The 18,827-nt window shown below is 38.4% G+C and overlaps 1 protein-coding gene and 2 pseudogenes across 3 annotated transcripts; all 3 read right to left on the bottom strand.

Annotated features, from left to right (window-relative positions):
* Positions 1-1,681: 1,681 nt before the first annotated feature.
* Positions 1,682-10,135, bottom strand: LOC101304995 (annotated as a pseudogene). The gene is made up of 7 exons (XR_183657.1): positions 9,990-10,135; positions 7,027-7,991; positions 6,116-6,437; positions 5,257-5,501; position 3,932; positions 2,998-3,344; positions 1,682-2,423 (listed from the first exon to the last, which is right to left on the bottom strand). The product of XR_183657.1 is annotated as a 1-aminocyclopropane-1-carboxylate oxidase homolog 1-like (transcript).
* A 710-nt stretch (positions 10,136-10,845) lies between these two features.
* On the bottom strand, positions 10,846-13,044 carry LOC101304697 (deacetoxyvindoline 4-hydroxylase-like). Its single transcript, XM_004287054.1, has 3 exons — positions 12,489-13,044; positions 11,728-12,049; positions 10,846-11,261 (listed from the first exon to the last, which is right to left on the bottom strand). The coding sequence occupies exons 1-3, from the start codon at positions 12,998-13,000 to the stop codon at positions 11,001-11,003; spliced, it is 1,095 nt and encodes a 364-aa protein (XP_004287102.1). The 5' UTR covers positions 13,001-13,044; the 3' UTR covers positions 10,846-11,000.
* Positions 13,045-16,212: 3,168 nt separating this feature from the next.
* On the bottom strand, positions 16,213-17,869 carry LOC101308511 (annotated as a pseudogene). Its single transcript, XR_183811.1, has 3 exons — positions 17,289-17,869; positions 16,611-16,931; positions 16,213-16,494 (listed from the first exon to the last, which is right to left on the bottom strand). The product of XR_183811.1 is annotated as a 1-aminocyclopropane-1-carboxylate oxidase homolog 1-like (transcript).
* Between the last annotated feature and the right edge of the window lie 958 nt (positions 17,870-18,827).

The following is an 18,827-nucleotide window of genomic DNA, read 5'->3' as shown; positions in this document are numbered from 1 at the left end:
GGGGGGGGGAGGAGAGAGAAAGTTTGGGTTCATCTGGTTCTCTTCTGGGCAGAAGTTGTATAAATGATGTGTTTACTTAACCGGTGGAATATTCCGTCGCCTAAGACAAAAGGCGTCAGCAAAAATATATTCATTCTGCGTTGTGTCAGGCAATAATGCAATTTCTTAGTCGACGGAACAGTTCATTGGCTAAGAAAGACATATTTGTCGCCTAAGACTTACTTAGCCGACGGAACAGGGTTCGTTGCCCAGGACTAACTAAGCCGACAGAAAATGGTTCGTCACCCAAGACCAGCCTTACCGACGGAAATTTGTCGTCGCCTAGGAAGATCTTAGTCGATGGAGTGTGTCGAAAGTCAATTTTCGTCGCCTAAGAGTTACTAAGCCGACGAAGGTTACCAACGGAAAATATTCGTCGCCTAGGATTTACTAAGCCTACGAAACTTAGACGATGAATGATGTTTCATCGGATAGGAATATCTTAGTCGACGGAAGTCCTCAACAGTCATTTTCGGTCGCCTAAATATATCTTAGGCGACGGTTGTGGTGTCCTATACGACGGTTATGTTTCCGTCGACGAAGACGAACTTAGCTGACGAAATTTTTTTGGCTAAGACGATATTTCTTGTAGTGCTAATATAACAATGGTTTTTTTTTTATTTATTATTTTGAGAAGAATATAGGAGTGTGTCTGATATAAACATTGTCTTTTAATCAATAGGTGTTAGAGTAAATTTCTCTCGCACCGTCAAGATTCTCCACTTTTTTTGTCTTGGCTAGGAAGTTCAAGCCCAACTAAGATTGAAATCCTAGATCCGCCACTGGACGACATCCCATCCAACTAAACTAATTGCCTTTTCTGTAAAAGAGGTTATCTTTTCATCTTGATCCGTCTTCTACTAGCAATGTACTCGTTATACTTTGCCGACTTCTTTTTATAGCTCCAATAACCACACCTCTAATAATTTGAAGCTGCCGGTTATTAAATCGTAAAAATGTTGACATGATCGGTACGTCTTTGATAATTAGAGGAGCTTAAAATGGTGTAGTACCAACAATTGTGGAATGTATGAGGTCTTGGCAATGGATCTCAAGCAAAAAACGATGGATGAGAGAAAACTCTATTTTTGATGTCCGTAGAAATTTCAAAATCATGGGAATTATAGTTCAATGAATTTAAATTTCATTAATTGAGAATTTCATTGTTTGGATTTCATGATGTACAGTTTTAAAATGACAAGAATTTGTATTCAAACTAATCTCAATTAAGGGAATTGACAAATGACGCCAATTTTGTGAGGAATTCAAGTCGGGAATTTAAGCTTCTAAATTCCACGATTATTTTCCCGTGAAAATTGCTAATTCTACAGGATAAGAATCCAAACGAGAGAAACCGTCCTAAGTAATTGAGAATTCCTTATTTTTTATTAAATTTCTGAGAATTCATCCACATCCAAACACACCGTTAAGTTAATGTTCATTATCCTTCTTTTATTTTAACATAAAACAAATTTAGTTCAACATTTTTTTTTCCTAGGCAAAGTTGATGTTCACTTTGGCAATCATACACAGTCACAACACTCTTTTTACCAAACACCTAAAAGAGTTCTCACCTAAAATAGCCTTTCAATCTTAGAACGCAGTTTACCAAACACCTAACAGATTTTACCCACAAAAGAATCAAAATCAATTCTACCTGTAGCAGATTCAAAAGCAATTCTTCCCACAACACAGCTGTGCCGAACTGGGCCTAAATTTCACACCCCTATAATATTTTCACCGCAATAGGTATTCAGCGATACACATCTCAAATTGAAACTTTTGAGCCCAGTTGAAGTAGCTAGCTTCATAGCCGCCTGAATTTGTCAAGTACTCTAGACTTCTCATCAAGCCCTTGAGAAAAGAACTTGGCACGATACTCTTCTATGGAGAATGCACCATAGAGAGGAGGGTTTTCATCTGATAAAAGCTCTTTGATAGGACCATAGGACTTGGCAGCAGTCTCTCCTATGAAAAAATAACCTACAGAAATCCGTGGACCGACACGGTTGGTGAGGACTCTATGTTGAACACTCTTGAGCTTGTCATTTGATATAGCCTGGAGAAAATCCCCTATGTTTATTATCAAGCCTCCTGAAATGGGGTCAATATCAACCTACTGATTGTCATGAAGAACTTGAAGGCCACCGATTTCGTCTTGAAGGAGAATTGTGAGGAACGCTGGATCTGTGTGCTTGCTAGTTCCCAAAGTTAGCTCTGGTTCAGGGCATGCTGGATAGTAGTGGCAGACACAGGTAAAAAACTTAGCACACTCCATTTCTCTTGTTAGATAATCTGGTTTGAGTCCCAGAGCCTCTGATAGCAATTCAAAGAGTTGATCTGCCAACTTGACGACATGGTTTGTGCACTCAAGTGTAGCTTCTCTGCATTTTTGAATGATCATATGTGAAGAGTTATTATAGCTAGTACGTTTGGGTTAAGTGACTCAAAGGATGTGTATGACAAATATAAACGCAATATGACATATGTATGTTGTCTGATTGTTAATTTGGTATGACAAATTCATACAAGAAGTCCATCTAGAAATCGTCGTGTGACAACATAATATGGTGATTATGGTCAGACTTGATTCTAATACCAGTTAACCGTATTCTTTGGAGTTTGGATGTATCTGACATAAGAGTCCTGTAGCACATTTCCAAAAAAAAAAGTCCTATATAGCAATTTTGCCAAATCGATCAGTCATTATCAAAAATAGTTTAGGTTTTCACATAGATCAGATCCCTAAAAGTTCAGATAAAATGATTAACATCGCATGAATATAACATGTCAAAATACTGTAAAGATCCACAGACTAACCACAGTAAATCACAAACTAGTCTCAATCAACACAAGCATATAATATAAGGTCAAAATAATAAGTCCACGGTAAATCACAAGAAAGGTTACAATCTACAATGCAGCTAGTATAATCTGACAGTGATAATTAGAAAGTACCTACAAACTTCAGGAAGTTCTTGGGTATGATCCACTACAGGCTTGGTGAAAGCTAAAGTGTCCCTCCAATTGGCTGCTTTGGACTGGTAGAGATCATAGTTGCTATCGAATCTCACAATTCTCTTTAGATCACGACTATAGAACTGTTTCTTCACCTCAAGATCTTGCTCATTAAACCTCCTTACTCCTTGCATCATATCTTCAAGCACATTCACTGGAATTCCATGATTGACTACTTGGAAGAAACCCCATGTCTCGGATGCAATCCGAACTTCATTAACAATCTCCTTGTGGCGATCACCGTAGAGGCCACTGAGATTTATGAGGGGAATTTGCAAATTTGGTTGCTGACATGTTGGAAAATCAGCATGATCATGAGATGGTGCTATGAATATCTTTGGAACTTTGCCTATGCCTGCATCTACAAGGCCTTTGACACCAGCCTTTGTATCATCGAAACTCTTTACCTCTAGAGCTCGGTTGTATTCATCAGATTTAATTTCACCTGACACTTCCATGATTTGTACAATACAAGGATTGAAGGTGTTTGATAATTCAAGAACTGTAGGCAAGGATAAATGGATAATGGTATGCTGATTCAGCTGGTTATCTTTCATGTATGTATTTAAGGACTCAACAACTCAAGAACTGAGGTGGTTAAGATTTAGCCACGCAAGTGCACAAGCCACCATTAATTTTATGCGACTTTTCTTCAATCTAGACTGTTTGTTTTGTATAATGTTGTGATCAAACTGTAGGATAAGACAGTAGTTTTTTTTTTTTGTTTTTTTTTTTTTGTAGTTAAACATAAGCACTGAATTAGATGAATCCAAAACCTGAGAAAGAAGCAGGGTCCTCAAGACTTGAGAAAGAAGCTGAGTTCTTGTATCTACAGGGAAATTTGTCAAAAGGATTAAACATCAAGAACTGGGACTCTGCGATCATCGAAACTGGAATTTTACAAAATAATGGGTTTGAGGCTGAATCATATCTTTTTTTTATTGGTTTTGTCTTTTGCAATGTAAGGGGTGAAAAAAAAGAAATATTGTTTGTTCAAAACAAAACAAGAAACCTACAATTGTTTTTTTATCAAAAAAATTCTTTCCTTTTGTTATACATTCTTATCCTATACCGAAAGAATGAATTGAGTTCGTATAGGCATTTTTTATGCCGCTATTGAAATAGCCTTTCTGGCTATATTTTCTACCACTCCGCTCATTTCATAAAGTATTCTGCCGGGTTTAACAACAGCTACCCAATATTCGGGAGATCCTTTCCCCGAATCCATACGTGTTTCTGTAGGTCTTACTGTAACTGGTTTGTCTGAAAATATACGTACCCAGATTTTTCCGCCGCGGCGTGCATTTCGTGTCATTGCTCACCGCCCCGCTTCTATTTGTCTAGACGTGATCCAAGATGACATTCATTGTTGACATGAGCTGTGTCAATTAACGTTACTGATATTTATTTTGGAATTAAATTCAGTTTACCCCCATGAGGTTTGGGAGTAACTTCATGTTAATCCCTATACTTTCAATTTCATCAGTTTACCCCTCAAACTTTTGAATTTTCCTCAAGCGTGACCAAATGTCCTATATTCTGTCTAAATCAGACGTTAATTGCTGATAATTTTAACCTTAACTGTGAGGCCAGTATCTAGAATTTGGGCAAATCGGATCTTATATGTCCAAATCGGACCTTAACTGCTGATAATTAAAGGTCAATTCAAATGGAATATGAGAATTTGGGCACGGCAGACAAAAATTGAAGAGTTCAAGGGTACACTGATGAAAATAAAAGTGTAGGGACTAACATGAAGTTACCCCCAAACCACAAGGGGGTAAACTGAATTTAATTCTTTATTTTGTGTATCAATTAACATCAGTGTTATAGTTGGCTTAGATTAGATTATGTACATGGATATAATACTAGATAAAGTTATAAACCTCATTGAGAGATGAACATAATCATCGACTCATAGTGTTCCACTATGCTTTCGGATAATCACATCAAGTATTGATAGATGTAGTGACATTTCAAGAACAGAACAACTGGGAAAGAAATGTGAGCTAGTATCTTAATATGCACTTATGATCATAAGTAGTTGTTCTAGATTGCATATTACATATTGCAACAGGCATATGGTAAAATCATTAATATTTTTACACCTAGTTGGTTTATTTTGTTTGTTCTAGTACAAGCCATACAAACACACGCCAAAAGCCACCAAGTACTATGTTTCAATTTTACCTCTGGCACTTGAAATGTGTTAGTGCAGAGTTCCCATCAAGCCCTTTTCCATCGTAGTAAGCAATGAAGTCTCGAAGTGAGGTTTCTCTGTATACAGGGGGATGATTTTCTGACAGCAATTCGTTAATGGGGCCGTACAACCTTGTTGATGGATAAAGATGCAAGGTGAAAAAGCAAGCAATAGATACTCTTGGTCCTCCGAGGTTGGCAAGCACTTGATGCTCTACACTTTTGAATCTATCATTGGATATAAGCTGCAAGATAGTACAACAGAACCGTTTCTCAATGAGCTTTTTTTTTTTTTTTTTGGTCTGAAAGATGAGCGAGAGAGGAATGACCCCCTAACACTCTTATATATTAAAAAGAAAAAATAGAAACATCAAGAGAGGGGGATTAGACCAAAACCTCTCATAACAAAATAACAACGAAACAAAATTATGAAACCGAAGTACATAACTCTCTCTTCAGTTTCCAAATATTTGTGCCTTCAGATTCTGTTATATCAGATGCTAGAAATAAATAAAATACGACAACCAAGTTATGATGTCCTAGAGCGATCCTTCTTGAAATTTGTCTGCACAAAAATGCATGCAATCACAGACCACATGCAGTTGTACATGCACTTATTCACCAAAGGATCAGATGAGTGTCATGTAATTGTTGTCCTAAGGTACTGCTAGAGAACCTGGTCTACTTCTGTTTGGGGGTTCAGGAGAAACTTGTCATGAAACTCGAACTAATACTATATGTGATGTGAGATGGCAGCTTTAAAAGAATATGGTTCAAATTGTGGAAATGTATTTTAAAAAATGTCTGTACATTACTTATTTTTTCTGTCAATAAATTTTGATTAGTAGAGAGGGCTTGCCTGCAAGAGATCTCCAATGTTGACCACCAGAGCACCAGGAACAGGAGGAACATCAATCCACTGGTTTTCACACAGAACTTGGAGGCCACCAATATTGTCTTGAAGTAGAATTGTGAGAAAATCAGGATCGGAGTGTTTGGTTGTGCCCAAAGTCAGTTCAGGCTCAGGGCATGGTGGATAGTAGTGACTAAGAAGAAGATGCCCCTTTGCACAATCCAGTTCAAAAAGGTGGTCCGGTTTTAGCCCAAGCACCTCAGATAGCAACTCAAACAATGTCACACCTAGTTTGTGAACTTGAACGGAATACTCCATTGTAATGTCTCTGCAAATTAGATAGATCACACCTCAATTTCAACAACTAGAGTGAGTCATTTTTCGGTCCATTTCACTAGAACCAAATTTCAACGTCTCACAAATCACTGAACATAAGAATAGTCAGCTGTCTGTGCGGGTCAGCTTCTTCTGGGCTTCGCTGAACATGAGTTATAAATTAGTGACGAGTCTAGCAATGCAAGAGGGGGCACATTCTAGTATCCTACATCATCATACACCATTACAGATTACAGGCAAATTGAGTCTGCATTTTACTTAATTTTGTTGTTGTCAGTGTTTAGGCACACACTAACTACAACACAAAGTGAGAGCATATAGGACTTAACATTAAGTTAGCAGCAATGCAGCATATGCCAACTTCATCACAGGCTTACACGCGAGTTTAAACACCAATGTTTACGTAGCCTGACAAAAGTAACCAAGATTCTATAGACTAAAACTTAGAAAGACCAAGACCAAATATGCAAACTGTATTGTAGGAAATCACCAAAGTTGTTATGTGTATCTATCAAATAGTTTTAACCCAAAATTTGAACACTTGAAACAAAAATACTAAAAAAGATTATGAGGGATCATACCTGCAAACCGGAGGCAATTCTTGAGGATCAAGAGGCTCAGGACCCATGACACAGAACAAGCTGTCCCTCCAATTAGCAAATCTGGACTGATACAAATCAAAGTTGCTCCCAAACTTGACTTTCCTCATCAGCTCCCTACTATAGTACTCGGCCTTCACCTCCCTCGGCAGCTCGTGAAACCCACGCGCCGCCTCCAGCATCCCCTCCAACACTCTCTTGGGTATCCCATGGTTCACCACCTGGAAGAACCCCACGCTCTCCGCCGCCAGCCGCACTCCGTCGATCACCTCCGCACGCCTGCCAGCAGTCTCAGCGAGGTCCACCACCGGGATACTGAACTGGGTTTGGATTGTCTGGCCGGAAACTTGATCTTCGCCGGCGTAATCCGCCGTAGTTCGGACGAAAATTGGTGGGATTTTGGTAATGCCGGCATCAGCGATCCCTTTGACACCAGCTTTGGATTCGTCAAAGGCCTTGAGCTGTTGAAGACGGTCTTGGTTGCTTGAATTCCCGGAGACCATTTTGTTGTTTGCAGCTAGCTTGTCTTTTGGGACTCAAAACTCCGGTGAGCTTTCACTAGCACAAATGGTTTTCTGTACACATCTTTCATTGCTAGCTAGCCACATAAGTTTTGGGCATTTGTCATCATTACTGATGGTAAATTTGTCTTATTGTCTATCCTTTGTTCTTTCATGATATTATTAGGCTGAAAACATGGTGTCTAGTGTGTACTGTTTTGCGGAAGCTGTAACGGGCGGCACGGTCCCACATACGTGTCCAATAATGCTAACACTCTCCTCACTTTAGCCACCCACCCGGACGAGGAACATGTACTTTCCTAATATTGTGCTTGAATGTAAAGCTACACCTACATTGCAATTTCAATTGTTGTGCTCTGCAGGTGTTCAAACTCTTCTGGTAAATTGAAGGGCATGTTGCTTTCCGTTCTTTCCCGCCAAGTTTCCCTGCATATTACTATTCGATGAGCACCAAGAACTTCCTTACAATAAAGGAGCCTAAACTATGTTTATGATCTTTTGAGATTAGTTTAAACATGAAAGACATGACAGTAGTATGGAACTTAGTTGATACAGATTTAGATGGATTGATGGAAGCTAGGAACTAGGGATCAAAGTTAAAATGTCTATGAAGACAACAATGATAGGAATCTATGAACCATAGATTATTGATGCTAAACGCAGAAAATAAAAGGAAGCAGTAGAAGAAAACGTTGAATCTACAGAGAACTACATTGTGAATTCTTAGATAAGGTGAAACAGTACAATATAGCCTTTATATAGGTACCAGGTAATACAAGTCAATGACTATTCTACCTTTGCGATACTAATGATATATTGCTAACACCCTCCCTCAACAATATGCTTGGTACCAAGCATAATGGTTGCCTGCAAACTACACAACCATAGCCCAAAATATTACAAGAAATCTCCCAATTTAAAACCCCAACTTGATATGATAAGATCAACTAGCTTCCATCTTGACTTGCAACAGATTTGATAAAAAGAGGAGACAGAGCTTGCTGGAAGAATCTCACTGGTAGCTAGTAGTGTAACATGATGAAGAATAAACCCAGTAGCATAGCAGCAAACTATGTAAAACTGAAAATAAATCCAAATCTGAAAACTAGCATAGATATATATATATATATATATATATATATATTTCTTTCTTCAATTGTAATCTGACAAACTGAAAAGCTGCATAAGAACTTGAATCTTGTTTAACTTTCATATCTGAAACACTTGCACTCTACCAGTAACCATATAAAGCTTATTGCACAAACATTAGAAGAATTCTGCCTTAATTATCAAGTCCATATGTACTCGTATATAACCAGCAACTCATCTCTACCTCATCTCTGTTTTGCATAACCTCATCTCTACTAGGGGATTCACCCAAACACAATATCAGTAGCAATGTATCCACCCCAGAAACAGTAGGCACAACAAATTCCATAGCAAATTTCAAATTCCTCATCAAATATGGAAACCTCCTTCAAACTTAACACATCTAGCACATAGAGCCATACAACCAATTTATAGTCCAACTTGCCAAGCCAATTCACCAGACCAAAAAGAAAATATAAAACTGCTTCATCACCTTTTCTTTGGTTGATGGCGGACACAAACTTTGATATAAAAGGAAAATGGCAAACTGATGATACTGACAGAGCAAATTAAACCACAAATCAATTCCACAAATCCAATGATAGGGTGGAAAAATTGGGAGGATATTACCAATTCTGTTGAAGAATCTAATGCTCACTGAGGTGGGTGCATGAGAAATTGATAAGCCAAAGCACAAGTCGGAAGCTATTGATGCTCAATCTAGATATCAGCGAGTGATACTAAAGCAACCATTGACAGATGAAGCACATATAACTAGAATAAAATACTGCAGAATGTCTGAGGCAGATTTCAATTGAATGAAGCAACTTCCAAATATCAGAGTAATTAGAAACTACTTCCCCAAATTCAGTCATGTACTTCACACAAGAACTAGAGAACCAATCCATAATCCAAATTATCAAGCCACACTCACCAGTCCACAAACAAAAAGAAAATATAAACTGCATCGTCACCTTTTTCTTTTGGTTGACGGCAAACAAACCTTGATATGAAAAGAAAAACTGGAAAACTGGAAAACTGAAGCACAACATCCCAGACCATAGAGAAATTTCATGATTCAAGTGAGAGAGGGGACCGAATCGACAAAGAAATTATCAAATCCTCTATAATTGGAGCCAAAGCATGGATAGAAAATCACCATCACAATAATAGCACCCATATATATCCTCAAATCACCATCTCAAAGTACCATCAGATTTAGAAGCCCCGAGTATTCACATATAATAACCATCTAGCACTGTCAAATCATCTCCCCTACTTCTACATCCAACCAGATCAAAGCAATAAACACACAGTTGAGAGAGAGACTAGTACCGAATCGGTGACCATAGACTGCAAATCAGGGTTGAGAGGGCAACGAGGATCAAAAGCGTGAAGATGGCGCCAGTGAGATCTGCGAGCAGAGAACTCAAACTAGAAAAGAAAGCGAGGATGGTGATCAAAGCCCGACTGCAGATGAAGTCGCACTTGCTTCAATTGAGGACGGCACAGCTTCAATCGATAGGCTAGGGTTTTGAGATTTGGGGAAAACAAAAATTGGGATCTACTGAATTAAACAACGCGGAAGCTAAGACTAGATAGAAGAACAGAAGCCACAAGGTTCCGGATCATAAACCATGGGCTCTGATACCATGATAGGAATCTATGAACCATGGATTATTGATGCTAAACACAGAAAATAAAAGGAAGCAGTGGAAGAAAACGTTGAATCCATAGAGGACTACGTTGTGAATTCTTAGATAAGGTGAAACAGTACGTACAACATAGCCTTTATATAGGCACTAGGTAATACAAATCAATGACTATTCTACCCTTGCGATACTAATGCTATACTGCTAACAAACAAAAGACCAGCCAGATTTAGTTTGGACAAAACTAATAACATGGTTTAGCTCTCTGGTGCTATATTAGCAACTTGCTGTAACATGCATACTCAGTCTCACACTTTCTGCTCAAGTCTTTTTCTGGTTTTACTTCAGAAAAAGCACGACCTTGACCTTAATTTCTTTGTAGTTTACTGCATATTTATGTATACTCCTCATTTGGCAGAGTGAAGGGTGATATGATAGGGGTGAATATTGGAGGGGTATAATCAACTCAAGAGCATCAATCCTGGGTTAAAAAAAAAAATAGAAAAAAAAAAAAAAAGATAAAACGGTAACTCCATCAAGAACTTGAGACTTCCTGGCATTGAAATCCATAGGTAAATTAGAGTATCCGAAATTTAATTTCCATCTAGAGGAATTGGAGGACCAGTGATAAACATGCATGAGACTGATCCATTATTGCATCAACCAATAGACCATACATTTTCATGACTAAACTTCACAGCTTTAAATACTCTAGTCCAGAGCCTATCCCATTTATGTTCCCTTTCTTATAGACGCCGGTAACATAATCTTTCGCAGTCGTTCCCCTGTAAATTGGGGGATTTCCTTCTGATGTCAACTCCTTGATTGGCTCATACACTCTCGGAGTATTTTCACGAGAAAGATGCACAAAAAAATATGCCACAGAAATTCTTGGACCTTCCTTTTTGGAAACCACTCTGTGCTTGACACTATTGAACTTGCCATTTGAGATTAGCTGCACCAGTACTTGCATATTAGAAATTGCAATACAACTCTATTGCATTGACTTATAATTGCTAGAAACATTCCGGACTGTTAAATGCAATGTGAGTATATATACACTTGTACATACGGAATACAAACAATAACTGAGTTTCTATTCATGCATAGATGTATGGGAAAATTTTAGTATGCCATATGGTATAGCATGCCTTACAAAATGTGTGGTTATCATTGATTGAAGAAGCAACTAAATGACCATGTAATAACTATTTGCCCCTTCAAAAGCTCACATGTGCCACACAATTAGACACATTTGCAATATGTATGCCATACCATATGGTATGGGAGACAAACCCAGATGTATGATGGTCAAGTTGGCAACTAATATACATTATTAATTTATAGCTGACACATTTGCAAATTTGGTACGTAGTAAATTTGTATGTTATAAATTTGATGCTGAGATATATAGTGCTTGCCTGCAAGAGATCTCCAATGTTGATGATCAGCGCTCCAAGCACAGGAGTAACATTAATCCACTTGTTTTGATGCAGAACTTGGAGTCCACCAATTTGGTCTTGTAGGAGGATGGTCAAAAAATCAAAATCCGAGTGTTGATTAGTGCCCATAGTCAGATCAGGCTCGGGGCATGGGGGATAGTAGTGATTAAGAATCATATGCCCCTTTGCACAATCCAAGTTTATGAGATGATCCGGTTTGAGCCCAAGCGCTTCAGATAGCAATTCAAACAAAGTGACGCCTAATTTCTGAGCATGCTCTGAGTACTCCATAGTTATATCTCTGCACATTTGACAACAAAAAGAATCCATACACGCACACCAGCAGAGATCATAAGAATCATTTGACATACATTTCAGAATGTTGAACCATATATATAATTTTTTACATTTCCCCTTTTCCCCTATGTAAATTATATATTCTTTTACTCCAGATCGATTGTCTATACCCCATCAATCGACTCAGAGATCATGGTGAGAATGCAATCCTTTCTCAATATATGTCTATCTATATTCCCAACAGGCTGCAGCAAATAGTGAAGTAAAAATTCGTCACTCAAGTAACGAACACTAACAACATAGTTTAGCATATATGTTATTGACTAACTTCCAGAATCCTAGCTGCATGTTAATTGACCAAAGAAGAAATGCAAAAGAATAACCAAACAAAACAAAATTTCATCTGAAAAATAGAAGAAGATTCTTGCAATGGATGGTCATACCTGAGAATGGGAGGTATTTCTTGAGGATCAAAGTCCTCAACAGTCGTGTTTAACTGCATAGTGTCTCTCCAATTAGCATACATCAACTCATACATGTTAGCACTAGAGTAGTACTTGACCTTCCTCACCATATCCCTACCATAGTACTCGGCCTTCACCTCCTTAGGCAGCTCGTGAAACGCACGAGTCGCCTCCATGATTTCCTCCATCACTCTCTGGGGCACTCCATGGTTCACAACCTGGAAGAACCCATAAGTCTCTGCGGCCCTCCGAACTTGGTCGATCACCTCAGCTCTCCTGCTGTTATTTTCAGAGAGATCCACCACTGGGATACTGAAACCGCCTGAAACCTTATGGTCGCCGATGACAGAGGGATCTTTATTTGGACGGACGAAAATTGGTGGGACTTTGGTGATTCCGGTATCGACGATCCCTTTGACACCAGCTTTTGATTCGTCGAAGGCCTTAAGTTGTTGCAGACGCTCTTGACCGCTTGAGGTCTCGGTGACCATTTTTACGAAATCTGGTAAAGGGTACAAGACTCGAAGTCTTTTGGACATGCAAATCCACCATGTGGTGACAGTGCAGTATGAATGTAGTGTCACTAGTGTTAGTTCGACACGTACAACTACAAATGGGGACCTCTATTCACAGGACAACGGAATCCCACCAACTAGTTTCCAAATCCGGCAATGAGTAACAGATTTAAAATATTTAATTTAAAAAAAAATTAATTAAGTAATCATCCAAATGGACCAAATGCAGAAAAGTGCTTTATCGAAAATAATAATAATTACTAATAAAAAATAAGAATAATTATAAAAGTGGTTAGTTTTTAGAAATCAAAACTCAATTTAAATTTCAAAATGTTAGATAATAAAAATTTAATCAAAATCCCACACCCGACCAATCTTATAGTCAATTGAGCTCGTTGGTAGATGGTCGATGGTAGGGCAGTGCATGCTTGGTGTCACGGGTCAACTTTGCAAGGGTGCAAAGTGAACCGTGCATCACTCATTAGTTTTAAACAGATAACAAGTCAGCTTTGTATGCACCTTGTAAGAAACAATAGAAACCACACGATAATACTATAACGGTACCTGCATGTAAAAACACAATTTATTAATGGGCAAATGTATAATTGAATGGGGCATGAAACAATCTCACGGGACACAAAGGATTAAGTAATTTCTCTCTTTATTGATAATAAGACGTTTAGGGAGACAAAAGTACATATGCTTACATATATTAATTTCGTAGTCCAACCGTTGCTGACTAGGAACCCCTCCTTAAATAGCATATCGGCCAAATACTCATTTGGTTGGGGGAAACATCAAAAAGCCAATGGGGACCAAGCTAAATAAAATAAAATACAAGAAGATAGAAATTACAATATTGTCACTAGAACACAGGCAACCAATCGTGGACTTGACTCTTGACCCTAGATAAGGTTGCTTGCGGCATTTACAAGTCTATCCCTAACATCCTCCCTCGTTTAAGCTGTCGGCACTCTCGACGACTGCCTTGGACTTGAAATCTTCAATCTTCTACTTGAACTTCTTAAGGGCTTCGACATTATCCCAACTGATCTCTTCATCTCCAAACCCCTTCTACTTCACCAAGTATTGCTACTGCGGGCGCGTCTTGATTGTTGGATTATGCCCCTTATTGAACTAGTTGACTACTCTTCCAGCAATAATCTCCTCCACTACGTTAGGCTTGGTTGCCTTATTCTCCACATGCTCCTGAGTAAGCTGGTTGCACGCTTGATCTTTAGGATCTGGCTAGTGAGGCTTGAGGTTACTGACATGAAAGACAAGGGTGCACTTTCATCTAGGCAGGGATGTCAACCTTGTAAGAGAACTTCTCTACTTTAGAAATAATAGGAAATGGGTCTTCATACTTTCTGAACAACCTCTTATCTTTGGAATGAAGGAATCTGAGTTGTTCTGGGAGCAGCTTGACGAGTACCATGTCTCATTCTTTGAACTATTGGGGTTTCCAGCCTAGATCTACCCACTTCTTCATCCTCTTAGCTGCCTTCTCCAAGTAACTCTAGGCAATATCCGCGTTCGCCTTCCACTCTTTGGTGAAGTTGAAAGCGCGCAGGTTCTTCCCTTTGTATACTTTGTGCACAATATGGGGCAAGAGTGGTTACTAGCCTGTCACTACTTCGAACGCACTCTTGTTGGTGGCTGAGCTCTTCTTCGAGTTGAAACAAAATTGATCCACATCCAACAACTCCACCCAATTCTTCATGTTAGCATGGACAAAGTATCTTAGCCTCTCAGGTATTCTTCTAGCATTTCATTAAATCTCTCTGTTTGCTCGTCTGTTTGAGGGTGATAACTTGAGGACATGTTGAGCTCCGAACCAAGCAACTTGAATAACTCTGACCAAAATGACCCTGTGAATCTAGGGTCATGGTCGTTGACAATATTCAGAGGCATGTTGAAACGATGGATTACGCGGGTTAATCCCATGTACTTATATGTGTGCTGATAGTCGGATTATCATAATGTAAGAGGGATAGAGATAAGGAAACACAAGGTTTATAGTGGTTCATCTTCCTCTCTTGAGGTAGACTACATCCACTTAACATATACTAGAGGTTGGGAGCCTAAGTGGCCCCCATAGTATTACAAGTGTTAGTCATTGTGTGTTGAGTAAGTGGGAATAAGTCTCTTTTTATAAGGGAAAGATGCTCCTTTTACATGTTTTCTAATGTGAGACTAAGAGTTAGAAGTTTATTACTTTCCTATGCTCATAGAAAAGACCCAGGAATAGTAGCAGCCTATAATCAACAATCATGTAACAATGTAACATGGTGGAGGTTAGTCGGATTATGGAGGATTGTAGAGCTTTAATGCTTTCATTTGAGAATAGTATGGTCCGACATATTTTTCATGAAACAAATAATAGAGCCTGACAAATAGTGCAGCCCACAGATTGGTGCACTTTGCTAGTTTAGATAGAATAGTAGAGTTACACTTAGGTCAAACCCCTGATTTCTTACAAGATGTTCTCTATGAAGATAAGTGTAATGCTTGTAATGTCACTCGATGTAGAGGTTTTATGTCCTCCTTGATGTCACATATTTCTATTAATATTAATAATGGATCGGTAGCGGTGTCTTTGATATAGGCCAGGCTATACCTTCCATTTATCAAAAAAAGAAAGAAAAATGAAGACTTGGGAACAAATTTCCTTTCCAGATTAACCGTTTCATTCCTACTAAAAGATTAATAATAAACTGCCATTAATGTTAAGTCTGCATCATCAATTACGAACCTAAACTCAACACACCCACGAATTATATGCTTTTAAAGGTCCGCTAGTTTATTGTTACAGTAAAATTTAGACCGAAACTTAATGTCATTCAATAAAACTTAATTTGAAGGTTAGACCTAAACTCCTAGTAATCTAATGGGTTTTCTACTTCTTGAGGTAAGGGAAAAATTCCCAGTGTGGAAACAATCTAAAAATTCCCCTGTTTTAGCGAAATACTCCAAATTTTATGCCCAAGTAAGGAGTTCGCGGAATTGAATTAGCAAATAGAATACTTGAGCAACAGACATTGAAGAATTGAACCATCACTATAAGGAATTTATTTATTTACATTTCAATCACAAAGTTCTTTGCCATAATTTCACGTACATTCATTGAGGAATTGGACCATCACTGTCTTTTATTATAACTAACAGTAGGGTTATTTTTTTTTTAACTAGCTAACAGAGGTTAAATGTTCTTGATGGACATCAACCCACAGCTTGAAATGTAGTAATGGGGAGTTCTCCTTCCCTTCTGAGTAGTAGTACCTGACATAATCTTTAATATCAACTTCTTGGTAGATTTGGGGGTTCTCTTCTGATAACAACTCCTTAATTGGTCCGAAAACTTTTGTGTTCCGCTCAGATCTGAAAAAGCTTGCCACAGATGTTCTTGGCCCTACATTCTTCGCTCTAACTCTGTGAGCCAAGCTAATAAACTTGTCATTTGTTATGAGCTGCACAAAATTGAGCAACACAGTCAATAAGTTACCAACGTATATGACGATATTCTAAAATTACAGTGCATTTGTTAGTAAACAACAAAAGATTAAGCTAACAAGAATGGACTTGCCTGAAGAAGGTCTCCAACATTGACAACTAGAGCCCCATACATGGGGGGAACATTAACCCATTGATTCTCATACAAAGCTTGGAGACCGCCTACTGGTCTTGCAAGAGAATGGTGATGAAAGTACCATCAGTGTGCTTGCTGGCGCCGAAAGTCAAGTCTGGTTCAGGGCATGCTGGATAGCAGTGACCCAGAAGAAGAAGCCCCTCGGCGCAGTTCATGTCTTTGAGATGGTTCGGATTAAGCCCAAGAGACTCAGATAGTATCTCGAACAATGTTAATCCCACCTCCATCACATGCTTTGAGTACTCGATCACTATATCTCTGCAATCCAAATTGGCCAATTTCCCAACTCTTATCTTACTTACTAATTTAGTTCATTTATCAAGTGAAACTATACTTAATTAGCTCACTACAAATGTACATATATAGATGTTTGCACTACTTATCAAATTTAGCACATGAACATAGATTCATATCGTAATTCTATACTCAAACTCTAGCTAATTATCCTGATTACTACATAAACGGTTACTTTGAATCAGCGATTCCATCATTATAAGCGCAAACATATCTAGAATTCTAGATGTGTGTGATAATTAACAGTCATATAAACCCTATATATGTAAGAACAATTACTCATCATGTCAAAGGTAGCTAGAGCTAAAGATCAAGCCTTACCTGCATACTGACGGTAATTCTTCTGGTTTGGGTGGATTAGGAGCCATGAAACAGCCAAGTGTGTCTCTCCAGTCAGTTGATGAAGCTTGGTACAAATCATAGTTAGAATGATAATACACTTTCTTCCCGGGAGTCCTTGTATAGAACTCTTTCTTTAGCTCACTATCCTGCTCATGGAACTCGCGTATCCCTCGAATCACCTCATCCAAAACATTTACAGGAATTCCATGATTCACTACTTGAAAGAAACCCCATTTCTCACACGCATGCCGAACTTTCTCCATGACCTCAGCTCGTAAAGCTGAGTCTGCTTGGATTTTGCCGCCTTGAAGATCGATGGTTGGAATACTGAACCGGGCATCATCATCACCTCCCTCCCTCTGATCAACATTTGGTTGTGATCTGGAGTGGAAAATGCGAGGGATTGTTTTGACTCCTGCATCGAGTAGTCCTTTCACACCGGCTTTTGTATCATCAAATGCTTTTAGTTCACTTGTGCGGTCACTTGTGTCCACCATTTTCTTCTGGGTTTGCGAGTCATAATAATTGGTGGTAACAAGCAAGAGATTATAGATTAAAGAGTAGTGCAAGGCTCGGAGCAGAAGACAAAAACATATTTTATACTAACGGATCGTATGCTTTTTCTCTTTAATCACTGGTACCCTAAACTTGACTAGCCACTCATTTCCGGGAGTCCGGGAGGTAAAAGACAAACCAAAATTATGTGGAGGTTATTCGCTCAATTCGTGAGTTCTTGATGAGTAGATGACCTTGAGATAAACTGAGTTGACATTATGATAGCAATGGAGTCTTTTTTCAGCTACAAGCACTACTCTTATTTGGCACTACAAGTCTACCACAATAAGGAGATGTGTGGCTTTTGGGGTTGTTGCAATTCATACATATGTGGTATTTTTCCTTTATACATTGTTAATACCCTCACTTACCACACTTGTAGGAAAATTCAACACCTCTAAATGTCACACACCTTGTGTGGCCTTTGCTCCATATTGTTGTAGTGTGGTCCTCCCGATTAACTCCTCTCCTTTTTTATTTTCTTTTTTAAAAAAAATTATCTTTGAAGAACTTAGGTTTTGGAAGTGTAAAGTGTTGAGAGAGTATTCAGTGCACTATGGGACACTTCAGTGAACTTTTGCTTGTGAAAAGCAACTCGTGATTATGTCCTTGAGAAGGAGAATGTGGAATTACGTCCACCAAATTTTAATTTTTCAGTAAATTACACCAAACTTTTTTTTTCGATGAATAAACAAAAAAGATTACAAGGAAAATCCACGTGAACAATCTAAACTAATCAAAGTTAAAAGTTGTCAGAGCCAAAGGAGGAAGGCTTTGATTTTAACTTTACAAGTTAGCAGTATGACCAAGATTTGTGATTGCATCAGATTATCTCCGAACATTGAAATTCAATTGCCTGAAGTAATGAATTAACTAATAATAATATGTATTAGTCAAAAAACGGTGCAAGCGTTATTTATGCAGTCAATGAGATATTTTTAACTTAAAATGTATAAAAGTCAA

The sequence above is a fragment of the Fragaria vesca genome, linkage group LG1 (assembly GCF_000184155.1).
Source record: "Fragaria vesca subsp. vesca linkage group LG1, FraVesHawaii_1.0, whole genome shotgun sequence".
NCBI lineage: Eukaryota > Viridiplantae > Streptophyta > Magnoliopsida > Rosales > Rosaceae > Fragaria > Fragaria vesca.
The sequence above is the reverse complement of the archived record's forward strand: the minus strand, read 5'-3'. Positions and strand labels throughout refer to the sequence as shown.